At 36.9% G+C, this 27332-nt stretch overlaps 3 protein-coding genes across 8 annotated transcripts in view; 1 reads left to right on the top strand and 2 right to left on the bottom strand.

Moving 5' to 3' along the window:
- The window catches only part of camkmt (calmodulin-lysine N-methyltransferase), a 91121-nt gene extending 90173 nt beyond the window's left edge, over nucleotides 1-948 (bottom strand). Inside the window, exons 1-3 of one of the 2 annotated variants that reach the window (XM_042768813.1) lie at nucleotides 859-947; nucleotides 583-763; nucleotides 258-424 (exon numbers count right to left, since the gene is read on the bottom strand). In XM_042768813.1, coding sequence (XP_042624747.1) covers nucleotides 258-424; nucleotides 583-702 — 287 coding nt within the window. In that variant the 5' untranslated portion in view covers nucleotides 703-763; nucleotides 859-947. Of the gene's footprint in view, nucleotides 1-257; nucleotides 425-582 lie in introns of both variants that reach the window. The other variant, XM_042768812.1, reaches the window with a different exon arrangement.
- A 548-nt stretch (nucleotides 949-1496) lies between these two features.
- LOC109100917 (prolyl endopeptidase-like) lies at nucleotides 1497-9202 on the top strand. Of its 2 annotated transcripts, XM_042768810.1 has the most exons (14): nucleotides 1537-1866; nucleotides 2355-2483; nucleotides 2571-2637; nucleotides 2716-2928; nucleotides 3005-3131; nucleotides 3206-3422; nucleotides 3513-3704; nucleotides 4353-4559; nucleotides 4632-4807; nucleotides 5423-5639; nucleotides 5719-5865; nucleotides 6456-6582; nucleotides 8682-8764; nucleotides 9079-9202. In XM_042768810.1, the coding sequence occupies exons 1-14, from the start codon at nucleotides 1765-1767 to the stop codon at nucleotides 9154-9156; spliced, it is 2082 nt and encodes a 693-aa protein (XP_042624744.1). In that variant the 5' UTR covers nucleotides 1537-1764; the 3' UTR covers nucleotides 9157-9202. The 2 variants fall into 2 exon arrangements, with proteins under 2 accessions (XP_042624745.1, XP_042624744.1); XM_042768811.1 differs by lacking the exon at nucleotides 5719-5865 and having other exon boundaries at nucleotides 1497-1866.
- A 4593-nt stretch (nucleotides 9203-13795) lies between these two features.
- Nucleotides 13796-27332, bottom strand: part of ppm1ba (protein phosphatase, Mg2+/Mn2+ dependent, 1Ba) — a 33429-nt gene continuing 19892 nt past the window's right edge. For 2 of the 4 annotated variants that reach the window (XM_042768806.1, XM_042768807.1), the window contains exons 2-6: nucleotides 21184-22053; nucleotides 20964-21081; nucleotides 19636-19747; nucleotides 19371-19428; nucleotides 13796-15919 (exon numbers count right to left, since the gene is read on the bottom strand). In XM_042768806.1, the coding sequence (XP_042624740.1) occupies nucleotides 15890-15919; nucleotides 19371-19428; nucleotides 19636-19747; nucleotides 20964-21081; nucleotides 21184-22038 (1173 nt within the window). In that variant the 5' untranslated portion in view covers nucleotides 22039-22053 and the 3' untranslated portion in view covers nucleotides 13796-15889. Of the gene's footprint in view, nucleotides 15920-17441; nucleotides 17459-19370; nucleotides 19429-19631; nucleotides 19748-20963; nucleotides 21082-21183; nucleotides 22054-27332 lie in introns of those variants that run through there. The other 2 variants (XM_042768808.1, XM_042768809.1) reach the window with 2 other exon arrangements.

The raw sequence follows: 27332 nt of genomic DNA, 5'->3' as shown, positions 1-27332 counted from the left end.
CGACTTTAATTTCATTTAGACTTGGAATATAAGTCATATGGTAACCTTTATGGTTCTCCTATGGAGATTTAAAACAAAAGAATCCAGCACACTTCAAAAATTTACCTTTTGTGTTTGACAGAAAAAATAAAAAATCATACCTTTTTAGAACAACAGAAAAAAAATAAAATAAAACAGAATTAGAACAACATTAGGGAGTAAAGGATAGCAGAATTGCTTCGTCTGCTCCAGTGTACTCAACACTTTCTCCAGCATACCTGAGTAAGGCACTGTACTGAGGAAAGATTGCACTTCTGTACTCCACCCACTGCTCATCCGTCTCTGTGGGAGAGACCCTGCTCCTGGAGAACAGGTTAAAGGAGGAGAATCTTCGCACAGACACCTGCTGGACATCTGCACTGTCGAGCTGCTTCCGTTTCAGAACCTGTATTGTGAGAGATGCATGCAATGCTAGCTATTACTGAGACACATCCATATGTCTAACGCGAAAAACGCATTATATAACGCATTACATGTACGCTTATTGAACCAAACATATGCAATCAGCTGCATATTGAAGGAGATTCACTAAACGCCCCTCACCTGTCGCAGAAGAGCCCAGCGTGCACGGGCCACATCGGTTCCACAGTGAGAGTCGTGATTTTGAAGATTGTTCGCATGCATTTCTGTCGCAGCAAACGGTGGGTCTTTAAATTCATTCATGACAGAGCAACCTGCTCGATCTGATCCTGTTTCATGCGGAAAATAGCTTATCACAGTATACCTACAACGACAACGGAATGCAGAGTCTAAGCGAAGACTTATATAGCATTTGTTCTCTGAATTTGGTTAAAGTCGATGTTTACTGCCCTTTTTTACCAATTCGCCGGTATGCACTGGTCTCTGTTGCTTAGTAATAAAATCCCATGCTACTTCCGTACACCACCCCTCCTCTTGTTGCAGGAGGAAAGGAAATCCAATTCACTACCACAGTCATCGAACACTACGCTCTATTGGCTTTCATCTATGATTGTTGATTCGATTACTCTTGCCTGGACCAGATGTCATATTTTAGCGCCATTCGTGATGGGGAGTCTGACTCATTCCCGCGAATCGGTTCTTTTGAACAGTTCGTTTCAAAGAACAGATTCAAAAAGCTTTTATCGTAGTATATTAGTTTTGAAATACAGCCACATTAATGAGCATATTCGGGAATAGCGGTGTTTATTTTAAATTAATGTGATCCAGCTGAGATTGTTGCAGCCATTCAGCTCATAAATTAGCAATTTAGAAACTAAATATTAGTTGCACTTCACATTAAACTATAAAAAAATACTTTTATCAGCTAATTCAGTTCACTAATCTGTTCATGGCTCGTTTTCAGTTGGACATGTCCAAGAGAGTCGGTTTCGGTTCATGTCAGAGTTGCTGACATAATAAATAAATAAATTAAATACACAGACATAATAAATAAATAATGCATTTATTACGTCTATGCTCGGACTGATTCAGTTTGATTGCTAAATGAATCCTTCAGACAGGTTTTGTGAACCGATTCAACCGGTTAATTTAAAAGATTCGAATCATAAGAACGGACATCGCTAGTGTAAATGTCAGTGCAGCACCAGTTCTACACATACAGTAGCAGCACATGGGCAGCAGGGAAGTTAAAGGAGTTTGAATGTGATACTTACGTAGAATCTCAATGCACTGTATATGACTTTTAAGGAAGCAGTAATATTCGCAATCAAACACTAATTAGACAGTGACATCTTGCTGCATTAAATGAATCTGATCAGTTCCTCGTGTCTGCTGCTTTTGCGATCATTTTCACGCAATATACATCGGAGGAATACACACCCATTTATCTCGCGTCTTTACACTGAGGTAGGATTGACTTTACTCACTCTACACTGTTATGTTTTCGTTCCATGAACTTTTGCTCTTTGTATTTTAAATAAGCTGCAATGAAAGATATGTTACAGTACAGTAGTGCGAATACAGACATGGAAAGGACAAAACTAGCAGCAGACTGAATCCGAATGCAAACTGGGAATAAATCATGTCTGCATCATTACGAATTCAGATGGCATAGCAGTAGTAAAAGCATGTATTCGAAGATATTTAAAAATGCAGAAACAGCCAACATACCCTCAATATTAATGTGTAGTTAATGCATAACACTTTTTAATCAAGATCAAGAAATTAAGGTTAGAAATATAGGACTGTATACAAGGGATGTAATTATTAAATTAAAATGTAATTTTTAATTATTACTACATATATATATATATATATATATATATATATATATATATGCATACACACACACACAATGGCATGCATAATAATAAAACCAGACTTTGATGATTTAGGGATCCTCTCAGACTACTGTGGAGCTGTCTAAAGCCCAACTACAGAAACTCAGAGTTCAAGAGCAGCGTTTTAAAAGAAGATTGCATTCGGTTCATAGGAAGTTTTCAGTTGTACCAGAAAATTCAGAGGTAAGCAAGTGAAGTGGTGCAAAGTGTGTAAATTATATAATCTTATAAATTATAAATCTGAATGTTTATTCCCTCAACATCTTCTGGTTCCAGGGACAGCATCATGTATACTTTGAAGACGGCAAAGGGATTTACAGATCGCCCCTGGGACACGGTAAAAGATACTTAAAAGAAAACCAAGGTAAACATTTTTTTAAGTTCCGACTAGAAACAAGGCACTGTTTGCTTACAGATGAGCAGGAGATGCTGGAGGTGTTCAATGCAGATTGGGGAGGAGGTGGATATGGAACCATCCAGAGGGTCAGACTCTCTCCCTCAGAGACCATGCTGGCCGTCGCTGTAAAGAAAGACCATCACGAGGAGACCAGATGCATGTTGGTTCCTTTAGGTGGTGTCATCCATTGTCAAAAGGCCCTGTTGGTTTTAGACAATGTGCTCAGCTTTGGTAAGATCTACTATAATTGAAACTTTCCTGACAAAGAAACATTCATGTCCTCCTCAGATGTCCTCTCTCTGTGCAGAATGGGCCACAGATGATGTCCTCTACTACAGCACACAGGAGACTCTTCGGTGCCTATGTGTTTTCCGTCTTCATCTCAGTGATTCTGATGTCGAAACCACTCTTGTTTATAAAGAAAAGGATCCAGAGTAAGTGTCTAAGTGTTGGTGAAGAGTGCTTTTGGCTAGCATTGATGTGGTGTTACAGTATGCCCTTTCCTCAGGTTCTTTGTGGAGGTCAGTCGTTCCAGAGACCAGAGGCTGGTGACCATTAACTGCAGCAGTAAGATCAGCTCTGAGGTGTGGTTTGTTGACAGCAAGACTCCACTCTCATTCCCCACCCTCATCCAGTCCCGTCAACCTGGTCTGCTTTACCACGTGGAGCACTCGGACAACTACCTGTTCATCCTTGCTAACACTGGAGCAAACCAGGAGTATCAGGTAAGAGTATCAGTATCAGACTTAAGCAATATTGTTCAGAACAAAATTATAACTGTGTTTATGTGTGTCATTTTTTTTTCTGATCTAAAACTGCTCAGGGCACCTTTAGCCTCGCCAACTATGCCACACTGGGTGCCATTGTTCAGTGCTGTTCCTGGAACAGTCATTAAAGATATGGAGCTGCTTCAGGATCTCTGTGTGTTCACAGTGAAAGATTCACAGTGTCGACTTCAGATCCAGACTCTCTCCACACAAGAGCCCTATCAGTTAAACACTCACCAGGTGTGAAGAAGAATCACAAATTCACATATAAAACAGCCTAGAGTGTGTTTTTAAAGATTTTAAAGTTAAAGAGGCATGTTTTATTTAGATTGTAGGTGTGTTTTACTGGATATATGACATTTTAATTGATGCATTTGTTCATATGGGGTCCTAGAGACCGCAATAATGTATATATATACATTACCATTCCAAATTTTGGGGTAAGTAAAACATTTTTTTACCCCATTACTTTCAGCAAGGAAGTATTGAATTTATAGAAAGAGACTGTAAAGACAGAAATATTGAAATATAGAAATATAATTTTTTAAATGGTATTGCATTATAATATTAATTCTGAAATTAACCCATTATTAATATGAAACATATCATAGATTTTAAAGACCTAGAATATCGTTATTGAACCTTGAAACCTTTGCTATAAAGTAAGCATGCACTTTTAGTCGGTTATATAATATAGTTTATTTTTGCGTTCTTTTTCTTAGAAGGTATTTTATTAATGTTATCAAGTTTAACTGTTGCTTTTATTCATTTCTCACCATGAAAATGCCATGAAGTATCAGCCTGAAACTTCACGTTCAGTAAATCTCTTTGATATATTAAAAGGACCTTGGGCTGTAGACTTCATTCATGTTTCTGTTTTGTTCTTAGCTTCCTCACTGGGCCTGTGATTTATCACCGCAGCGTGTTGGAACTGTGGACAGAGGGTCATTTGGTTTCCTCCTGTCCTCCCCAGTGCACCCACCTGTACGCTACCTCTATTCCTCCAGAGAACAAAAGCTCTCCGTAACAGAGGACACCACCAAGTACATCTCCCTCACTGAGTTTAACACGACACGCCTGCAGGCAGCCAGTCAGGTATGAGTCATTTATATGTGAGAAGTCTTAAAGCTAGTGGTACAAAATGCAACCCAATGCCTGTGTGTTTAGGATGGTACAATGGTGCCTTTGACTCTCCTGCACATGCCAGCATTATCTGAGCTGCATAAGGCTCCACTGCTCCTGCATGTATATGGAGCTTATGGTGTTGATCTCAATATGGCCTTCAGTCCTGAGAAGAGAATGCTGATGGAGGACGGCTGGGCTCTGGCCTACTGCCACGTCAGGTACTGAACTACATCTTTTTTCATAGGTACATTACGGCTGAAAGTTCAGAGTCAGTAAGACTTTTTTAATATTTAAAAAAGAAGTCTCTTATGCTTATCAAGATTGCATTTATTTGATCAAAATTACAGTAAAAACACAAATATTCTGAAATATTACAATTTAAAAGAACTGCTGTTTTAATATAATTTAAAATGTAAATTATTCCTCTGAAGGCAAAGCTGAATTTTTAGCAACATTACGCCAGTCTTCATTGCAACATGAACATTCAGAAATCATTCTAATATTATTATTTCTTATTAGGAATATGCTGCTTAATATTTTTGTGAAAATGTGAATTCAGGATTATTTGATGAATAGAAAGTTCAAATGAAAACCATTTCTTTGAAATATATTTTTTGTAACATTATAGATGTCTTTTCTGTTACATTTGATCAATCTTTGCTGAATAAAAGCATTAATTTATTTTTTTTTTAAAAAAATCTTTCTGACCAAAAATTGTGAACAGTAGTGAATGTTGAAATACTTGGGATTTGTAGTCCTTGAGTATTAATACCAACAGAAGCAGTTCGAAATGCATCTTTATTGTGCGCTTTGTGTTGTTTGTAACGGGGCAGGGGTGGAGGTGAGCGTGGTCTAGCGTGGCATCGAGCGGGTTCTGTGCTACAGAAGCGGAGGGGAGTGGAAGACCTTGCTGCCTGCATTCAGACTCTTCATCACTTGGGAGTGTCTCATCCTGCTCTTACTGCCCTCACTGCTCGCAGTGCTGGAGCTGTCCTAGCGGGGGCGTTGTGCAACCATAACCCACAGCTTCTTAAAGCTGTAATTCTACAGGTGGATCTTTAATACATAATTTCTTACACATTCCCTGAGCCTTGTTTTCATAGTTATATGAAGTTGTAATTCTCGGTAGGCACCTTTTCTGGATGTTCTTGGCACAATGCAAGACCCTTCCTTGCCACTTACTATAGAGGAGAGAGGGGAGTGGGGAGACCCCCTTATAAGAGAACACTGGGACAACATTGCCTCTTACTGTCCCTGTCACAACATTATACCTCAGGTAAATCACTCAGATGTCACTTCCACTATCATTCAAAAGTTTTGGGTCAATATGATTTGAAAAAAAGAAATTAATACTTTTATTTAGCAAGGATGCATTAAATTTATCAAAAGTTACAAAAGATTTCTGTTTCAAATAAATGCTGTTAATTTTCTAATGAACATACTGAAAACAAAAATGAATCACAGGTTCAATATTAAGTAGCAAAACTGTTTTCAACATTGATAATAATAATAAATGTTTCTTGAGCAGCAAATCAGCACATTATAATGAGCATATTATATTATAATGATTTCTGAAGGATCATGTGATACTGAAAACTGGGGTAATGATGCTGAAACATCAGCTTTGCCATCATAGGAATCAATTACATTTCAAAATATATTCAAATAGAAAACAGCCATTTTAAATTGTAATAATATTTTACAACTATACAGTTCATACTGTATTTTTAATCAAATAAATGCAGTCTTGGTGAGCATAAGAGATTGTCAAAACCATTAAAAAACCGTACCAACCCAATCTTTTGATTGGTTGTGTGCAGTCTGGGTCTTATCATTCAGAAGTCAGCTGTTTCTTTTCTTTAACAGCTTTACCCATCCATGTTGATCACTGCATACTCAGAGGACCATAGAGTTCCTTTATCTGGCATCATGAAGTATGTGGAAAGACTAAAGAAGGCCATCCAAGTGTGTACCACTCGGGACGGTGTTAACGGTGAGTGTAAAAAAAAATGCTCTATTCAGCCTTTTTAAACATCTTTGCACTTCTCATATTGCTCTAGCACATAAAATAAAGCCATTTTAGCCTACAGGTAAGAGTTGTGGACCATTACAAATCACTGTAATGCACAGCCTTGACTGGAGCATTGCTACAGCAGTATGACAAAAGCCAATAATAATAATAATCAAGTAAATATATTTATAGTAATTCTTCAATCAACTAGATAGATAGATAGATAGATAGATAGATAAATAGATAGATAGATATTGCTTGGTAAAAATCTTTTATTAATATTATTTATTATAATAACTCATATTAGTAATATTAATTGAACATTGGTGTATTTAATCATATATCTGGAATCTCATTAGTCCACAAAGTGAATGATATTATCAAAACATTACGGCTGCAGTATTAAAAACTACTTCTAATCCAAGTGAAGTATAATGGAAATGAACTTGGAGGTCACTGGCTGTAATCCCAGCTCTCAAATAAACCCCAGGGCTTAAAAGAAGCACTTACACTCTCTCCTCAGGAAAGAAGAGCACTGATCTGGAAACAGGTGATGTGGAGCGGTTCCTCTCCATATCAGCCTGAGGTCACCTTGTGTGCGAGCTGCTCCGTGAGACATACTGTCAGCACATCTTAGTACGGACCCCCTCCGTTAGACTTCCTCTCCATCTGTGTGCCATTAATTATCTTTATTATACACACAGAGACACCTTCGCTAACACCCAACACACATGCACAAAGAAAAAACCAAAGTTCCTCTAATCTTCCCCATTCCTCTCCGGGAGATAAAACGCTGATCACACATGCTGCCAGCTCAGACGATTAACATGTTTATGAGATAGTCTATCAGGCAAGGAGATAAGGAATAATACACTGGGCTGTGCCAAGGTCAGGAGAAGGCTTGTGAAACATGCGGCCCAGAGGAGGAGCGGGATGGAGAGAGACACCGGCAGCAGTACTGCAGATAAGAGGCAGATGACAGAGTTTTAAGGATTAGGTATATGATTTTTACAGTCAGCTTCACTTCAGAGAGATCCCATCACCGTGGGGAAATAAGGCAGCCAGGCAAAGGAGTGGGCCAAGCCCACCTGCATGGCAGCGTCTCATCATCCACTCTGTTTCAAGTGCTGGATGTGATGCCCAGGTGTTGTGATGGAGAGCCAGTGTACTGGATTATGCTTGGATATTGTCAGTCTAGTCTTACAGATTCAGTGCGTTTGGCCTCATAACAAACATAAACTAGTGTACTTCAACTTCTTTATTTATCTACCATATTCATGTTCCCAAGAGCCATTTTTTTGCTTCTTAAATTTATTTAAAGGAGCTTTAGTAACTTTTTCCTTCTTAAAATGTTTTACACCAGTGTTGTTTTTGTTAACTAAAACTATTTAAAATAAATTTTGTTAAAATATTATTATTAAATATTAGGTGAAAATATTTAATGAAAAATTCCTCAGTTGCATGAGGAACTAACTGAAATACTACTGAAGTACTAGAATTGTTTAAATTGATAATAAAATAAAAATAAACTGGAGGTAAATAGGAATAAATATGAAAACATGAATGAAAATTATGAGCACAAAGCAAAATTACTAAATCTAAACTAAATAAAATTGAAGTAAAAACTAAAAAGAGTTATTTAAAAAAAAAATACTATAATAGTATAAATATAAATAATACTAAAATAATACTGTTTTACACTTAAGGAAATTAATACTTTAAAAAAAATGTTTAAAACCACATACACTCATAAAGACTCCAATCAAATGTAAACAATATTAATTACATGTAAAACGTTGTTATGGATAGTTCACCTAAAGTGTAATTTCTTTCATCATTTTCTCACTGTCATTTTGTTCCAAAAAATAGATATTTTGAAGAATGTTGGTAACCATTACTTCTCCCTCATACTATAGAAGTCATTGGCTACCAGCAACTTTTTTCTTACTATTCTTCAAAAGGAAAATTTGCTCACGGAATAAATACATTGTGGCTGCATTTCTACAAAGGCACTGTTAACTGATGTCAGTTTTAAATACATGTTCACCTGTACCTCTTTATCTGACATGTTGAACGAGTAGCACGTGTCCCAGTTGTCATTCTGGACCTGCAGCCAGGAGGTGATCACTTTGGCCCCGAGGATTTTCATCTGTCCTTGAATGAGGTATATAAAAACTCAATTATATTTATCCTGCACCTTATCAGACCGAATTGTTAAATAACCTGCTGCCTATGTTAACACACTCAAACCATAAAACATAAACATGCTGGATAAAACAATGATATTGGATTAATCATTAAGGTTGTCATTGCATAAACATGATCACGTAAAACTTATTTTCTAGCATTATAGATATACTTTTTTTCTCTCACAGTTTGATGTCACACATTAATTTATTCTGTACTGTTGTTAGAATGCTGTTAGTGAGACTGTAGATGTTTACAGCTTTGTCATGGTGTATTTTTTTTCTTTCACAGAGTGCCCGACAGTTAGCCTTTCTTTACACAGAACTTGACCACCAAAAAACGACGGAGACAAAAAGAAAGGTCAAATAACCTGACTGGCAAGTCTCACAGACCACGAAATTAAATTATATGTGTGTATGTGTGAGTGAAAAACCAGACAAAAAGTTTTTCTTATTTTTCTTAATAAACCAAACATTTATTTTGTTGCATAGATGTTAGTTATTTTCTTTTAAATAAAAGTTTGTCTGACAAAACCAGCATGCATCGCCAGGCAACTTGCTGGTTCACACTGAACACAAACAGTACGCACTATCACAGCCAATCAGAAGACACTTGATGTTCAGTGTACAGTAATATGGAGTGAGATTTTGGACCAATGAGATTTCAAAGTGGACTGGACTTGCCAGCATGACACCACATGGAATAGATAGCCTATAAAGTTTGTCACTGTGTCCGTCAAGTTAATGTCTTCAACACTTATACAGAATATCTAGTGCAGGCAAGTAGCAGGCTTTCTCAGAATCATAGCACTCAGATGCATGGTTGGTGTGAGAGCGCCGATTGGTGGAATATTCCCAGAGCAGTTCTTGCCCTTGAGATGTCGGAATTCTGGATTTAGACAAAGTCTTTTGACTTATTGGCACTGTACTTAAATGCACAGTAAGAGTATCTGGCAACTCACTGACTCAAGACAAGTCTGTTGTAGTATCCTTGTCGAAGTTTAGAACCACCAGGAAGGCTTTGTTGAGCCCATCCAGCTCAGTATTAAGCATTGCTAGTGTTTCAGGTTTAAATATATGACGTGATCTGATTCTTAATGAACTGACAGACATCTGGTCACTCACCACCCAGTTTGGCCATTTTCCCTTCAGCATGTTTGACATCCATAAATGAACCAAGCGTCTGGCTTGATTTCCTGACAGATCATCAGGAAGGTACAGCAGATAAAAGTTAAAGGGCAAGTCGCTTTCAGTGGCATAGCTTGTGCCATAGTACCTCATGGTTTTTTCTATTTCTTCATAATCATAACACTCTGCCACCATGAACCTAATTGGTAAGAAAGAAAGAAAAAACACAAACGAGCCATTTACAAGAGAGAGAGGAAAAAAAGTTTATTCATGAAGAAGAGGAAGAAGTGAGGATACCTGTAGCAGCCAGGCTCTCTGCTGTAGGCGTCCAGCTCTATCCTCCATTGTGTCAGGATCTCATGTAAGCCCCGTCGTGTGTAGGACAGGTGTAGTCATGGTACAGCTCAAACTCTGTGTCTACAGTCGACAATCAAGAGAATAACACTGTTGTTAATCACACTGCACACTTGAAAATGTGTGATCTTACTAAATAAAAAAAGAAAATAGTTCATCTTACTAAGTTAATTACTAAATATGGTAAACACTATATATATTTTTTAATGAAATTAATACTTTTTAGCAAGGACACGTTAAATTGATCAAAAGTGTCAGTAAGGCATTTACAGTATGATGTTAAAAAATGGTTTTGAATAAATGTTATTTTGAACATTCTAATTATTAAAGTATCCTGAAAAATGTCCATAACGATATTAAGAAGCACAACTGTTTTCAATGGAAGTCAATGGCATAAGGCAAGGCATTGTACATTTAGAAAAGGATTAAAATCTGTCTGTGCTGAATAAAAATCCAAGGAAAAAAAGGAAAAATTCGAACAGGTTTTCCAGAATTCCTTCTACCTAGACCAGCAGTTCCTCCACTAAAGGACCACTAAAAGGACAACTTTTACTGCTCAAAAAAATACATATTTGTGTATGGAATTATGCTTTTACAGAAATACAAGCAACACATTTATGCTTTTAAACCTGAAATGTCTTGCCCCAAAGACTTCCGTTGCAAGTACATAAAACACCATTTTTGTATGTTCTTCCAAACTGAAGGATGAATAAAAGTGATTTCCTATTGTAATCAACATGTCACAGATGATCAGTTTTAACTTGCGTTGAACCCGGAACATTCCTCTAAGTTAATTCAAACAAGTCCATGAAGAGTAGAAAGACAAATCACTGAAGAAGAGGGCCAAGACCACGCAGTCATTTCCCTAGATCTTCAATGGCTTTGAAATCGTATGGAATTAGGATAATGGGAATGACTTGCCAGTTAATCCATATAAATATGCACTAGTAATCATTAAATGACATTGTGAGAACAAAGAACAGTAATAGGAGTCCACCTGAATGAATCTGAAGAATATTTTTGACTTGAAGATGAAGTGCTACAACAAATAAGTGTGTAAAGTGAATGTTTACATTTTCACGTGGTTATATAGCATTGTTGGGCTTAATGGATCTTGGTCAGGATCGACCATTCATTTCATTTCTCAAATGTGTGGCCTCAAGCATGTGTTTCACAGCGTCCATGTAGAACCCATCCACCCCTTCTACAGCCACAAATGGATTATGTCCTATTAGACAGATGTGGAACAAAGATCAAAGAGGGCCCATGTTAGTAATGAAACATGATACGGTACGGTGGACTGCAGATCTGCATAAAGAGCCTTTTTGTTAAAGAGCTTTAAGGCTAATGTTCCTTCCTCCACGGTAAAGCCTCAAAGTCTTCCATGGCTCCGAAGATGGGATCAATCTCCCTGAAGTCCTCCACATCATATCCAAAGTCTTTCAGAAGACTTGTAGAAAGGGCTGATCCAAATTGCTTTAATGTTCAGGTACTCAAAAAGACTCAGTTTGTCCTTAATTCCTGAAGTCAAACAGTGAATTATACGTTTGTTCTGTATTCAACAATTAATTTATCTTGATCACACCAACCTTTATAATCATTCCAATCTTTTAATATCTAAATGTGAAGATTTTGGAGGGTAAATAAAGTTATAAGTCTCTTGTAGAAAATAAATGGTGTTTTGTGTTATCCACAGTTTTTGCTTTGTGTGGACATGTTTCAAAGTAAAATATTAATCACCCTGTAATGTACAGCTGTAATATCAGTTTTATGTACTTTATGGCATGTGTAGACATAATTATGCCTATTACATAAGAGCATTTAAACAACCTCCTCTTGCTTGAAACAGAATATGCTGCAATACAGAACCATTGTGAAGGAAAAACATGGCTTTTGGCTGCCTGTCCAAGCCATCAATACACTCACATCTCAAATAATGCTACAGCTAGAGGGAACTCCCAGCTACTGATAGAGAATTGTTTTTCAAGCCAGCTTGATACTACTACTTAATTTTTCCTGTCTTTTTTGTTAGGCCAATTTTCTTAAAGAGCACATTACGCACATTAGGATGTGTGCAGGTACATTGGGAGTTCTCAAAATGACACTAAATATATATGATCCAAACACGATACAGAGGTTCTCATATATAATTTCTATATTATGTAAGATTTATAGATTACAGAAAAACTTAAATTATTACATAATTTTGTATGTAAACATTGACAAAGTAATGCCTATTTCCAAATGCACATTATGTAGTATTTTGTATATAGTATTTTAAAATATGCAACAAGAAAGGGGTATTTAATTTTTTATATATATGCATCAAGGTGACAGCGCCACAATCGTACTGGTCATGTCAATAAGGGCCAAGATGCATGCAAAGATCAGCCAAAAAATAATCTCTGGAGGTATGTGGTAGCAGGCTTTGCTGGAGTGTAACATCTAACATGTACTCGTCCTCCTCCGACCCGGTGACAGAGACGCTGGTGGCCTGCTGCTCTCGAGTGCTTGATGCATCGGATGTATCATCATCTTCTTGAAAAGCTGCATTCTGGATGCCTTCTTGCAGCTCCATCGCATCGATGATGGTGATTTTGGTCGAACTCATCTTTCTTGCTTCATTCAGTCCCAAGGAACAACACTTGTAAGAGCCGACCCAGCGGGAGTCCTGTTAAATAGAGGCATTCACAAGTCCATAGTGCACAACACTCATTCAGTCTCCATCCCTCTCAACACACAATAAAACCCCTCCCAGAAGAATGTGGCAGAGGTTAGCAAGGCCAATCACACACTGCCTTGGCTACATATTATTGGAAATTCAGGTAACTCATCCTGGCATTGGCTATGCGACAAAGTGACAGTTTACAATGTTTTGGTAAGAATCCTGTCCAACTTGTAATGCAAGTAGTTGTAAAGTGCAACAAGTATATTTTTATGTTTACTGATGTTAATATCACATTATATATTTTAGTCTAATAAACATTACCAAAAATATAGATTTTTTGCCTAATTTGCATTGTTTTTGGGCAACTTCAAACACAAAATATTGTAATAATCATTATCATTAAAATAAAAATATTTTTTAAAAATTGTTTATTAAAGTTGAAATTAACTATAAATATTATACGAAAAAAATAGCAATGATTCCTGGAAACAGTAGAATAAAAATCTCAAATTTACAAAAATACTACTATTTAAATTAAAACGAAAATATAAAAGCAATTTCAAAATATTAATAAATACTATAACCACATATAAATAACAGTAAAATAACACTGGTAATAATGAAAAAGATAAGTAAATAACTAGCTTGCAAACTCTCACATTACACACTTATTTAAAAAAAAAAAGGTGCAGAACTATCACTGCTGCAGTACCATTTCAAAAGGTACTAATAAGCACACTTCGAGGCCCTTGTATGTGCCATTTAAAATAAGGTACAATAATATGGTTTATTGGTCCTTAGGGTACCACCCCAGTGACAGAAGTAATCAGAACTCTACAAAAATAAAATGAACTGCAACTTGATTATATAATTTTATTGATGTTTAAGCAGTCTGTCAAGGCCTGATTACACCAAGACGAATATTTGGTGCAATGATATTTTAATTTGAATGAACTGTTGTTAATGCAGCTGGTTTTAAATTATACAATGCATTCCTTGTTACAGGTACAGAGCTTTTTTCATCTTTACCATAGGTCTGGAACTAAAAATCTAAATTAAACAAATAAACCAAAACTTGTTCTGCGATTTTTAAAACAGGCTTACTTGATACCCTATATAGCATAGCACTCATTATTAGCCATAATGCATTTTTAGCCTCAGACTAATGAGGCCACATATGGCCCACAGTCTGCTTACTGACCATAGGATGCATATCGCACACAAAACTTGAAAGCACTTTCTCAGTCTGATAACTTCTAATCTAACCTACAACACTTTTTTATCGCTTCACAACAAAGTCAAGTTTATAAGGTCCAACGTTGATGCAATGAGTGCTTTGATTAAATAATCAATTGCCAACTTTTGCTGGAGACATCAAATCTTTGAAATACTCAGTCACTTAACAGGTCATGTAGATCAGTACTGTATATATAGCTTAGTTTACTCAGAAATACAGATCACAACATCTATACATATATTTTTTGTGTGTTTTATGGCCAAACTTTAACTAAGAGTACCATCATTTGAAATTATTTCAGTCTATTATTGCACTATCACCTCCTAAAACGCACACAAAAGCAAATCAACCTGCAGCTGGTTGCTTTATGTTCAGAAAGACAATTTCTTGCCATCCAGGGCTTTTCCAATGTGATTAAACATGAGGAGCAAGACTGCTTTTTCCTGAATCTTTATTGTTCTGCTCAACATCACCTTTCAGGTTCTGAAGCCAGTGAGTACTGTAGTCCATTTACTGCTGAAAATATATGAGCAAAACCAACATTACACCTGCATGATGAATCAGAAAATATTCTGTGAATTCATCACAAAGCTAGTATTTTTATGATCAGCTAACCAAAACAAAAAACACCACTTCACAATATACTCTGAGGGGAAAAAAACAAGAAGAAAAGCAGGTTGCTGTAAGTTCACATCTGCATTGTGAAAGTGAGGGCTGATAAGGAGAGAAGACTGAGAGATATAATACAAAGGGGGAGCTGAGAAAAGCTGCGTGGCTTTGGTGGGTACTTACAATCCCTTTTAGCCAACATCACCCACAGTTCTTGGGTGGCTGGGTTACACAAGTACATAAACAAATCTCAGTGTGTCTAAAGTAATTCACACAACGTGGCACGCTCATCGGTCACCACCAACACAACTCTATTGCTTCACACATTAAGCCACAAAGAACGTCAAACTTGGGAAAAATAAAAAATATATATGAATTTATATATATTTCTCTCTATATATTCTATATTCTCTGAAACAGCAGGATTAAAAAGCTTATGACAACCAATCAAGTGATAGCCTGCAAAACGAAGCCGAGTCGAGTCCGAGGTTCTACCTAAAGGTCAGTCAGTGCACGATGAGGGAGGAAAGGTGCAAAAGGCCAACAAGCTTCAATCCTTTCCACGCAGGTTATGTAGTAATGAAGCAATTCTTTAAAACATGATCCACACGCATTCATCAGTCAAATATATCCTCAGTTAAAGCCAGTGAAGATCCATAACCCCATACCAGGGGCTGCAGTGGTCTCATGTAGCCAAGTTTATCAACTGTATCCTGGCCTCAGGGCATCTGGCGTTAGCAAACCTCACTCGAATTCGCAGCCGACTTGAAAAGGCACCACACCACGTACATGGGTCCATCTCGCAAAACATCCTCGGTTTCAAAATGAACACCCACAGCCACCACAAAAAAGTGAGAAAAACAGTTTTTATTGTATGATGTGTATTTTGTTATTGTTGTGTTTAAGTTTGTTTTTAAAACTGGAACTCCATTCTTTCCCTCATATATTAGAAAAAAAAGTGTGTTTGTAATGCTTTTGGTTGTACTGTGTTTCCATTGTGTTGTGACTCTTGAAAGAATGTCCGTTGAATCTCTTGGTTTCACTGGAACAAAAGAAACATGACTAATGTCTTGTGTAGAAAAGGTGCTCTTTCCTCAGGTGGGACGACTACCACGGGTCCTCAAGGTCAGCACCACTCTGCAGAGAAACGCCACAAAGAGAAGACCATCAGCAGGCAAAGGCACTAATCTTTGACACAAATTAAATTATTAAATACACTACTGGTCAAATGTTTGTGGTTTGATTTTTTTTAATAAATTAAATGCAAGGTTTTTTATTAATCAAGGATGCGTTAATTGTTTAAAAATATTTCATATATGTAAAATGTTACAAAAGATTTATATCTCAAATAAATGCTGTTATTTTAAACTTTCTATTCATCAAACAATCATTAATATAAGCAGCACAACTGTATTCAGCATTGATAATAATAAGAAATTTTTCTTGAGCAGCAAATCAGCATATTAACATGATTTCTGAAGGATCATTGAAGGATCTCTGCCTGCTGAAACTTTGGCTTTACCATCAGTAATAAATTACATTTTAAATACATTACAATAGAAAAGTTTTTTTAAATTGTAATTTATCACAATATAACTGTTTTTGTTGTATTTTTGATCAAATAAATACAGCCTTACTAAATGCATACTTGTGAGAAAAAAAATTAAAACTTGGACCTACAGTTTGATTATTTAAAATGTTAAACCCTTTTTCATTAAAATATACACTGAATGTTTCAGGATGTACAAACAATTATTCAGCAAAGTATAAGTTCTCTCAACTGAATATCTGAATGTCTATCAAGTCCTTATCCTTTAAACTACAAATTAATGAACATTACACAATTAGAATAATCAAATTTTAATTTTAATTTCACAATTGCCCCCAACCTCCTGCTGAAAGAAAAAAAGTATCACAAAAAGCACTTGGACAGTGAGAAAACTTATTACAACTGTCCCTGGTCTCCCATGCTTGAAACCAGAATAATGCAGTTCTTGTTTCTTTGTCTAATATTGTATTTGCAGTAGTAAAACTGTGATTTAATCATTTCTTCACTCGCGTTCAAATAATTAACTGTTGTACAAAGCAGACACTATTCAGAGAAGGCAATGGGATAATCAGATTGTGCATTTTTTATTTATTTTTCCCCTCTACTGTTATTTTCTTCTCTACTTCCCAGCAGCCAAAGTTATACATCTGCATCACAGAGAAGAAATATTCATGTGCAAAGCATCAACATGAAAGACTGTGGAAAACTAATCCAGACCCTTGTAAAATGGCTGATTAGAGATTAGAGAGTAATATTTTTGGTCCCTAATATGATTACTTTTCAAGGACACAACTAAATAAGCCATTTTCTACATTTACTGACAGTAACACCGTTGCTTTGGAAATGTAAAAAAACTATAAAAAAAAAGAATTATCTACAGGGCTTGAATATTTAACAGGTAGAGTATAATATAACTATACTTTGACAGTTTGGTCACACTGCAAAGCAGGCGCAAACCAGCAACTAAATAAATGGAATATTCCCTCTACTGATGCATTCATAAGATCAGTACATATGGGGTAGATCTGGTGATTTTCCACCACAATGTTCAAACAAACTCAAGTCACTCTTTCTGCAGAAAACATTAGTATCAATTAGTAATCAACTTACCAAATGAAACAGCTGGGCTGCATTAATCAAAGGGTGAACACACACATCATTATTTCTATTAATTTGTAGTATCCTCTTAATGTGCCTCAATGTCTTGATATGAATACCATCCTTGCTTTATACATTTGATCAAGTATATTGTAGTCAATTACAGCAGCTATATAACTGCAAACTGTTCATCTTGCTGTGAAAAACAGGTTATGGTACTATAAAAAATGAGGGGTGGACAGAGTATAAAGCTTACTACACACTGTCACTGGCTATCACTGAGAAACACAAGGATCTAGTCTACTCCTCTCAACAAGCCAACAAAACATCACTCACTGATGAGGCCTAGGGATGTCAAAAACACCAAGCTGATACTAAAAATTTAATAATATAAATGTGCTGTCAAACAGAACTGTTTTTTTTTCCATGTTAATAAAATGAATTAAACCACAGTACTGACAGGAAAAAAATGTTCTTCATTAGTTTCTTTATTAATGTTTACTTGGAAATACTAGACTTTCTTTGAGCTATACTTGAAAGTGACCATACTATTTAAAAGTTTGGGATTGAGAAGACATTGTAATGTCTTTTACTCACCAAAGCTGCGGTTATTTGATCCAAAATACAGTAAAAAAAAACAGCAATATTGTGAAGTATTATTACAATTTAAATAAACTTCTCTATTTGAATATATTTTAAAATGTCTTTCTTCCAGCAGCCACTAATCCAGTCACACGATCCTTCAGAAATCATTCTAATAAGCTGATTTGCTGCTAAATAAACTTTTATGATTACCATTATTGTTGAAATCAGTTGCGCAGCTTATTTTTGTGGAAACTATGTAAGTTCACAAAAACTGCATTTATTTGAAATAGAAAACTTTTGTAACTTTATAAATGTCTTTACTGTGTCATCAAATTACAAAAGTAATAAAAGTATTAAAGTAATGAAAGCACAATTTCTTAAAAAAAAAAAAAAAAAAAAAAAACTTACTGACCCCAAACATTTTAAAGGTAGTGCACATTCCCTTGTTTCAATAATTTGTTAATGTATTAAGTTTTTAAAGTATTTTACTCAAATTAGATTTTACTTTGGTATCAAAAGTGGTATCAAGAATCCCGAAATCTCTCTGCCACTGACATTGACTACTGACATTTTGGTATCGTGACAACCCTAATGAGGAGAGTCCAAGAGAACCGTAGAGAACACAATCTCTCTCTCCCTCTCTCTCTCACACACACACACACACACCAAATATCTATTGGATGTCCAATAGGGGAGAGGGGAACACTTGGATCAAAACTCCAGCTTTGTCCAACTGGTGTCCAGACCAACACATGAGAATGTGTCACACTAATTAAACATACAAAACTAACTGACACATTCTTCTGAGGTGTTTGCCTCACACACACACACAAACGTTCATGTTCATACAGTAGCTACAACAACAGGACAGGTAAGCAAATGCAGGCTTTACAATATATAAAACCCTAGTTCAGTTTTGCCAGATCACACGTTAAGCAGTGGCATCATCATCATGAGACATAGCTGAAGAGTTCATGATAGCATAAAAAGCTAATAAAATAACATGCTTTTGTACTCACTAATCAAGTCTGATTGGTAATGCTTATAGGCTGATAAATAAATGTTCTCAGTAGTAAATAAGTGAGTGAAGCAGGCGAGTGGGATGGAGAGCAAACACTCAGTAGTGAGAAAGTAACACTACGTGATTTGCAGTTGATGGATGTTAATACCAGGTATAAATGGGTAGCGTGAGCGAGGCACAGAACAAGGCTACGTCTCATGATGAGAGGAGTCCAATAGGTCAAGGGGAAGTTAACATTTCTACATTTTTATGGTAAGACCAGGGGCTAAATGTACTTCTGTCATCATACCAGGAGGTTCTACACCTTTAAAAAGCAAGACTCTATTCATACTCACACCATCCTCTTCTCTTTGGGGGTTCAAACGGTTGTACACTGCTTCAATAACACTGTGCCTGTAAAGACGTGTACAGAGTGTAAAGGTTATAGATCAAATTCAAGCTGGACAAGCTGGATTCTGGGTCAAGTCTACTTGGGACTAAACCAGCAAACTGTGTTAGCATTCCAGATCCTTAAATATTAGACTCGTTACCCTGTGTCCCATAAACGTGTTTGTGCAGGTGTGAACCTCTGTGTGGTTTGTAACCATGATATTTACTTACTTGCTGGCAAGGCCGCCCCCTGGTGGGAGATTGGGGATGCTTTCTTGGGACAGGCTGCTCATGACATGCGCCAGCTCAGGCACACCCTCTTCCCCTGCTTTCTCAATGAGCTCTGTTTAGGTAACAGAAAGGATAAAACACAGGTTAAAGCTTGCTAAATATGTATTTGACTGCTCCATTTAATGGAACACTACAATGTAAGCAGGACAACTTGGTGTATATGTGAACTACTGTATGTGTATGAAGAAATGAGCAATGCAATGCATTGGAGTTAACTGGTATTATATTAAAAAAGAAAAATGGGAGATAAAGACAAAGAAAAAACAACAGACACTGAGAGTCAAGATTGAGACTAGAAGGAAAGCCTGTGGCCCAGTTGGGCTGATCTGGGCCGCTCTGGGCCTGTTGCCAGTTAGATGTTCAGCCAGCACATTCCTCACCAGAGCAGCAGTGCCGACGACTCCCCTCAGGCCCTCTCAGCACCCAGCCAAACATTACAACAACGTTAAACAAACCTTTGCTCAAAGCTCAAGGCCAAGAGTTTACATAACCCCCAAACCCCCACAAAACAAACAACCACTTGCAAGAATATGTCCAATGTACAATACAGCAAGGAAAGGCCAATGGGAAAAAAAGCAAAAAGAAACAGTGTCAGGCTATCGAGAGATATTAAACTAGGAAGAGAGAAAGATTAAAGGGGTGGAGACAGGATAGCATGTTTAAGACCAGAGAAGAAAAGGTGTGGGGGGAAGGGGACATTCTTTAGTGTGTTTGATATTTTCTGAAATCGATTCAATATTTCTTTTTGAATTATTTGTTTTTGAATTTGAATACATTGGTTGCAATGTGTGTTTGTTTCTCCGTAAATGCTTGCAGCAAATCAAAAGAAAAAGGTTTCGTGTCATTAGATTTGGATTGAGCATTGCTGAAGGAAAGTGGTACAGGAAACACTGATATAGGCAATATTTTAGATAAATTATAAAAAAAAAGGGCCCAAACTACACAGAGTGAGTTTAATAGAGCAGAATCTACATCAGTTTGTTGATTAAATTTATATTTTATCCAGCTCTGATATTATTAAATAAAGATAACACTAGTAATTTAAGTAATCTTATTTTTTATTTGACTACTATTTTCAACATATTGAATAACTGTTACTTCTGATAGATACCAAAACAACGATGAACACCATCTTTATTACTTTATTTGTGTTTTTATTCATTTGTTTTTATTTGTTCTATTGCATGTAAGAATGTTGATATAGTTTCATCAGATGTATGACAAACTAGGCATCATGTGGCGGGCCAATGAGTTCTTCTATTCCTCACCTTCCACACGTGACTCAAGGTACTTGTCCAACTCAGCATCTCTCTTTACCGCCTCCTCTGACACCTGGGGTGCATTTGGCAAACACACTAATACAATACTCATATTATCTCGACTTCCCTGAAGGAGAAAAAGAAAGAAGAAAAAAGGAAATCTCACCTGAGGATAAAACATTCATGCCAAATAAAAAGCTGTCGTAAAAGTGAGAGTAAGGAGCTGTACCTTATGTAGACAAGTATCTACAACCTCATTGCACACTCTCTCTAGGTCATCTGTCACCTCCAGCCTTGATCGCACAAAGGCACACAGCTCCTCATTGCTCATCACATCCCAAATACCGTCACACGCCAGCACCACAAATTCATCCTCCGCTTCTGACCGAGCAATTTCAAATACTTCAGGCTCCGGTGACACAAGCTGCTCTGTGGGGCCCTTGCCCTCTACACACTTGTAGTCATAGTCACCCAGTGCTCGGGATACAGCCAGCGATCCATTAACCCTCTGGATCATCACAGAGCCACCTGCATTCTGTATACGCTCCTTCTCCCGTGGGTCGCAGGGCTTATGGTCCAGCGTGGAGAAGCAGACGTGCGCGTTGCGGCAGAGAAGGGCTCGCGAGTCCCCACAGTTAATGAAGTACAGATGTTCTGGAGAGAGTAGCACAGCCACCGCAGTGGAGCCACTGCGGTCCATGCCATTTCGCAGGTCTGTGAAGCTGCGCATGTGTTCATCAATCCTCAGGAAGCCGGCGCGGATACCCCTCTTCACCGCTTCTATGGCTGGTGTCTCGGGTGCCGGAGCTCCAGCCTTCCGCAGTTCATCTGCTGACCCCGCAGCGACGATATGTTCCAACAGGTGTTTGGAACAGTAGTTAGCGACACGCGAGCCGGCATGCCCATCATAGATGGCGAAGAAGGACCAGTCGTCCAGGCCATGTGGCAGGCCTACTGCTGCAGTGTGCGCATCCTCCATCTCCACCCTCCATCCTTGCATGCTGCTGAGGCCAAAACGCAGGCCGTTCCCATCCCCGTGCGCATTGTATTTCTCTGTTTTGGGCTTATCTAAAAATGCCCCCATGGCTCAGGCCACCGTCTGCAGAGACAGAGAAAAAAACATAGTAGGTACACAAGACACTTTGAAAAATATGAAAAAAACATGGAAAGTGGGTTTACAGCACAAAAGAACTGAAACATCTTTTAAAAGGTTCATTTATATGTGTGATCGCTGAAGCTTAAATGCATAAGCTAACATTAAGCATCCCCTCACACTCCAACAATGCTGTAAAGGCACACCAAGAGCTGCTTTAGACATGAAGATTAGAATAAGAGGGGAAAAAAACAGCACATATGGTCCAAAAACACCCACTGCGGAGTGAACACAAATGTGGAAGGTTTAGTCTTAGTGCTCAATAGACATTTCTATTAACAACAAACTTTGAGTGAAATAAACATGTAGAGATTCTTGGCCCTTAAGCCACAAAGTGGGCGTAGCTACTGAAAATCAACAAACTGCAGCCCAGATAATCCAATTGCCTGTGTAGGGCTGCTTTACCGCTACAGCAGCGTATCCTGCACTGCTATTCAAGTGTTAGCCAAAGATATATATATTTTACACAGCTCTATGAAAGCAGTGTAGTGCTGCTTCATTGCTGAGGTGAATCAAACTGCTGATGAATCAAATTCTGCAGTCAAAAATTTGGGTTACTGAGAGTTAAACTGCACATTTGATCACTTTTATACGGTACAACATTTCATTTCCATTTATTTGTTCAGTAGGTGTGGAAAAAGGTGGAAAATCACCCAATGAGGGTTTGTTTTGTGATAACAACCGGCTGTATATTATCCTTATACATTTTGTGTCCTGCTTAAGAACAAATCACTTGACCGATGTGAAAAGAATATGAAAAGAAAGAATTCTTGTAAAAGAATATGAAATTTCAGAATACATGACAAAATACAAAATTATAGAACTACGTGTCAAAATCAGGTATGAAAGATGAAGTTCAGTTTTGTCCTCTTAATAACAAGTTTAATAGCTTTTTATTTTAAATGTTTTAAGCTGATTAAAGTAAAAAAAAAAAAAAAAAAAAAGAACAATAATAAAGCATCTAAATATAGGGCTGGGTATCAAACTTGATCAGGGTTCCCACACCTTGGTTAACTTCAAATTCAAGGACCTTTCATACCCTCCAATTAAAGGACTTAATGTGGGGACACATTTCAAAGTGAGAGCAAGGTTACATTGTGTTTCCTTGTAAGATACTTTGTTAGTTTTCATGTGTCAAACATAACTATGCAAAAAAGCATTTTTTATGGCCATATGACAGAAATCTGATATTCTATTGGTCTTATTTCTGTTTTGCATAAAACTGAAGAATATTCAGTACATCCTATACTGTATTCTAAAATGATCTGATATTAACTTTTGCATTAGGGTTGCCAACTTCAGAAAATGAAAATAAGGGGCAACTGTGATTCTTAATAGGAAAATAAGGGACAGACAAAGGGACGCTCAAAATATTTGTTCTGTACCACATAGAGTGTGTCATTTTCATGTCTACAGTTAAGTATGCGTATATCTCAGAAATAATCACATTTGTTTTGCTTAACCTATTTACAACTATTCTAAAAAATAAATGTCATACAAAAAATGCCATGCATGTTATACACAAAATATTGGCCTGAGTAAATTTTACCTTTATAGAATTGTGACTGTGGTGTAGTAATTCAGGAGGTGAATATATAATATGAAATATAATGTGATATAATGTGAAATTACACACAATATGGCATAAAATTGAAAGGATAACAACTGAACGTCTATGAAACTTCAATGAATAAAGCATTTTTTTTTAACAATGACATTTACAATTTTGAACTAAAATGTTATCGCAACAATATAGCCGATGAATTCATGAAAATTATTTTTATTTTCTTTTTCAATTAAAGATAACTTGGAGTGTTTGGGCTGCTTTTGGTGTTTGAATTTGTTCTTCAATATTAATGAGGTCAGGTTTAGGAATATGCTAGAAGTTACAATTTAAAAAATGTGTAATTTTGTTTCTCTATTTAACAACATTAACTTACAATACTGAAAGGCGTCTTCCCTCAGGTAGATTGCATGGTTTCTTGCCTAGCTGGATGATCAATAATCACGTTCTTTGCATTCACCCAAAGTGATTTTGCTAAATCAAAACGCGGATGCTGAAGGGAACTGCCGTTAGCGCAAGCCCAGCTCACTGTGAAGTGGGAGCAACCAGACGGCAGAGGATTCTACCAGGTCTTAAAGCCTTCCTTGAGAGGCTACATTTGCAATTCAAACAATTATTTGTGCAAAAAGAATGATTAATTTGTCACTTGTATGGTCTAGATGGCCATACGGCATATGCTTGCGAATACGGGACAAACTGCATTCCGTATAGCTTTCATACGGAATGCTTCTCTGATGCCTTATACATGGGACAATTCCGTTTTAGGCTATACGGAACGGTTGGCAACCCTATTTTACATGGATTTTATTGAAAAGAGCTTAGGCTCATGTAACCAGAAGTTTTATGAAATATGAATATATGAATTATATGAATATGCTTTTAAGTTTTTCTTGCCTCATGATCTTAACAAGCAAAGAAATTCAACATTAATATCACGGTGTGTCTGTGAAACTTTGAGGTACCATAGTAGTAGTTAGTAGTGCATGTGTGAGCATCATGGCAATGTACAACACAAAGTACCTTACGGGGAAACACTTAATGGACGGGTAAATGCACGTAACTAACGTAAATCAAGCAAGCTAGTATACATAGGCCACGAAATGTTGGCGAAATAACACATTAGCGGATCAGAGGGAATAATATTTTTCCAGAAATAAATAAATTCAAGCACTTTCAAGGACCTGTATCTATGTATGTTTATTTTCAAAAACTTTCCAGGGCCTTAAAAATTTTTTTCAGATTCACAAACTTTCCAAACAAGGATTTCAAGGACCCGTGGGAACCCTGATTGATACTTTTTTAGGCACTGAACGAATTGCCTTGGTTCCATCTAAAAAATATCTTGTCGTTCAGTACCAAATTTCAATACCTAAGTGGATAATCTCGTCAACATCAGTGAGCTAATAAGCATGCAGCTCGCTTGATGTGCCTAAATCAAGTGCTGGTGATTGGCTCTAGTGAGGCATCCAGGAAAAACACTAGTTTACACCGGTTCCGCCCAGAGACGTGACTCGCATGTGAGGCTATAGTGTCAGCCTCCCAACCTCAATAGATTTAAGGCTACATTACACTAGTGTGTGTTTGTTTTAATTGATTTGTGTTTTAACATATCAGCAACAATGGCTATATTCATAGCAACATTAACATTATCATTTCAATACACCATTTACAATAACATTCTTAGGAAACAATCATCATACAAAGCATACAAGAAATAACAATAGCACTGATGAAAATCATATACAATCTTTCAGTTTAATCAGTAATAAAAATTCTAAAAATTTTCCAGGAGAGACTTCTTTAAAAATGTCTTTTGTGGTTTTGTTTTAAAACGGCTTTTTAAAATGAAAACGATCCTCGTCCATACTGGCGTTTCCACTGCGTTTCAGAAAAGATCTCTGTCAACACTACACGACTGAAAATGCATGCTATGTGACCATTCATGCACACTGTAGCATCATGCTACATAAGACAATTTAAAAGATTTATACTAAGCTTTTAATAAAAACTCACTTTAAACCACCACTGAGTGTTTGTAATAACTTCTGATTGTGATCTAATGTGGGTTTTGGCCATATAATGTTGCTGAAATATGCTATTTGTAGCCTTTTAATGCTTTAGTGTGCCCTTACTGCTGTCATTCTTCTGTGATTGCCTTACACCAAGTCTACACAGGATGCAACTGTTGACATGCTGCGCCGCAACAGCAAAAGTCTGTCTACACTGAATGCGACAAAGTGAATTTGAAATTCTGCGACAAATCATTTGAATTTTGTGTCAGTATGTCATAAATTGAATGAGGCAACAGTTTACTGTTGGGGATTTGTTGTGTCGCACCACGCCAGTGTAGACAGCATCACTGATTATAATGGGTTCTATAGTATTTTGTCACATCACACCACGCCGCTCGCGTCCGGTGTAGACACAGTGTTATTCATCACAACAGTAGTGTAACTGCAAGTGAAGTGATTGCAGAGATTAAACTTCTCACCCAGCAGGAAGACAGGATTTGCTTTCCTCAGATGAACTGCCTGTTAAGACACAAAGTCATGCTGGGACATGTAGCTGTCTGGACTATTTCTTTTTTCCAGATGAATCACACTAGACAATGAACACACAAATCTAATCATATTTTTTTTTAAATCAAAACAGAATTCTGTTTGTCTTTTGCTGAGATGAGGCACTTGGTTACCGTGGTGAGAGTAACAGATATATGGAAGCTCCATCCAGAATGCAGCCATTGAAAACCACACATTATAAAAAACAGGTCTGATTCAGTGAGGAAGAGATGAATCCAAGGATCTATTTACAGGATAGAGTGAAAGTGACCCTATTTACTCATGCTGCGGTGACCTCAGTATCACAGGTTTAATGCAACAACGCTAGCAGAGTTCTGGAACTCTGAGCTCACAGTCAGCCAACAGTGAAAGGAGGTCAGACACGCTGCCAGATCAGTCACACAACAGTTCTTTTTGACCACAGGTTACAGCTTCAATTATCAGCAAACATTACATGAGTACATAAAAAATGTATAACAAAGTCGAAATGAGGACAGATAGCTAACTTGCACTGTGAAAAATTGACTCAAGTTCTCTGCTATTCAGGTGCAAACTGACCAAACTAACATGCATTTCAACTAACATTTAAAGAATCGGTTCATAGAGTCCTATTTTTTAAATCAGACTACACTGGTGGTGCTGCATGTTTCTATACAAGTATTTCTTTTTTTCTATCACTTTCAGCTCAGTCAGGCTTACAGCTGAAAATTTTAAATTTTATATATATACACATATATATATATATACATATATATATATATATATATATATATATATATATACACACATATATATATATATATACTACATATATATACATATATATATATATATCATATATATACACACACACACACACACACACACACACAAGGGGTGTAACGGCGCAACAAGGATACATTTTTTACGTGTATTTACGCTTTGGTTTGAAAGTAGACATGTGCCGATACTCGGTAATGCGATATATCGCGGTAATGAATATGGGCGATATTGTTATCGTGGGCACTTCTAAATACCGAGAATAATTATATATTACAAATTATTCAGAATTTGGAATGCATTTTAAGAATACTTTTCCCATCAACTGGTCAAAATGCACAACA

Source organism: Cyprinus carpio, chromosome A13 (assembly GCF_018340385.1).
Source record: "Cyprinus carpio isolate SPL01 chromosome A13, ASM1834038v1, whole genome shotgun sequence".
NCBI lineage: Eukaryota > Metazoa > Chordata > Actinopteri > Cypriniformes > Cyprinidae > Cyprinus > Cyprinus carpio.
Note: the sequence above shows the minus strand (reverse complement) of the source record. Positions and strands in the feature narration are given on the sequence as shown.

What these genes read in the sequence shown, in the direction of transcription:
- LOC109100917 (XM_042768810.1), top strand. Translation starts at nt 1,765, where the DNA reads ATGAATCTGATCAGTTCCTCGTGTCTGCTGCTTTTGCGATCATTTTCA. An exon ending in TCTCGCGTCTTTACACTGAG is followed by an intron (nt 1,867 to 2,354) that starts GTAGGATTGACT and finishes TTGATGATTTAG; the next exon opens with GGATCCTCTCAGACTACTGT. An exon ending in CTGGCCTACTGCCACGTCAG is followed by an intron (nt 4,808 to 5,422) that starts GTACTGAACTAC and finishes GTAACGGGGCAG; the next exon opens with GGGTGGAGGTGAGCGTGGTC.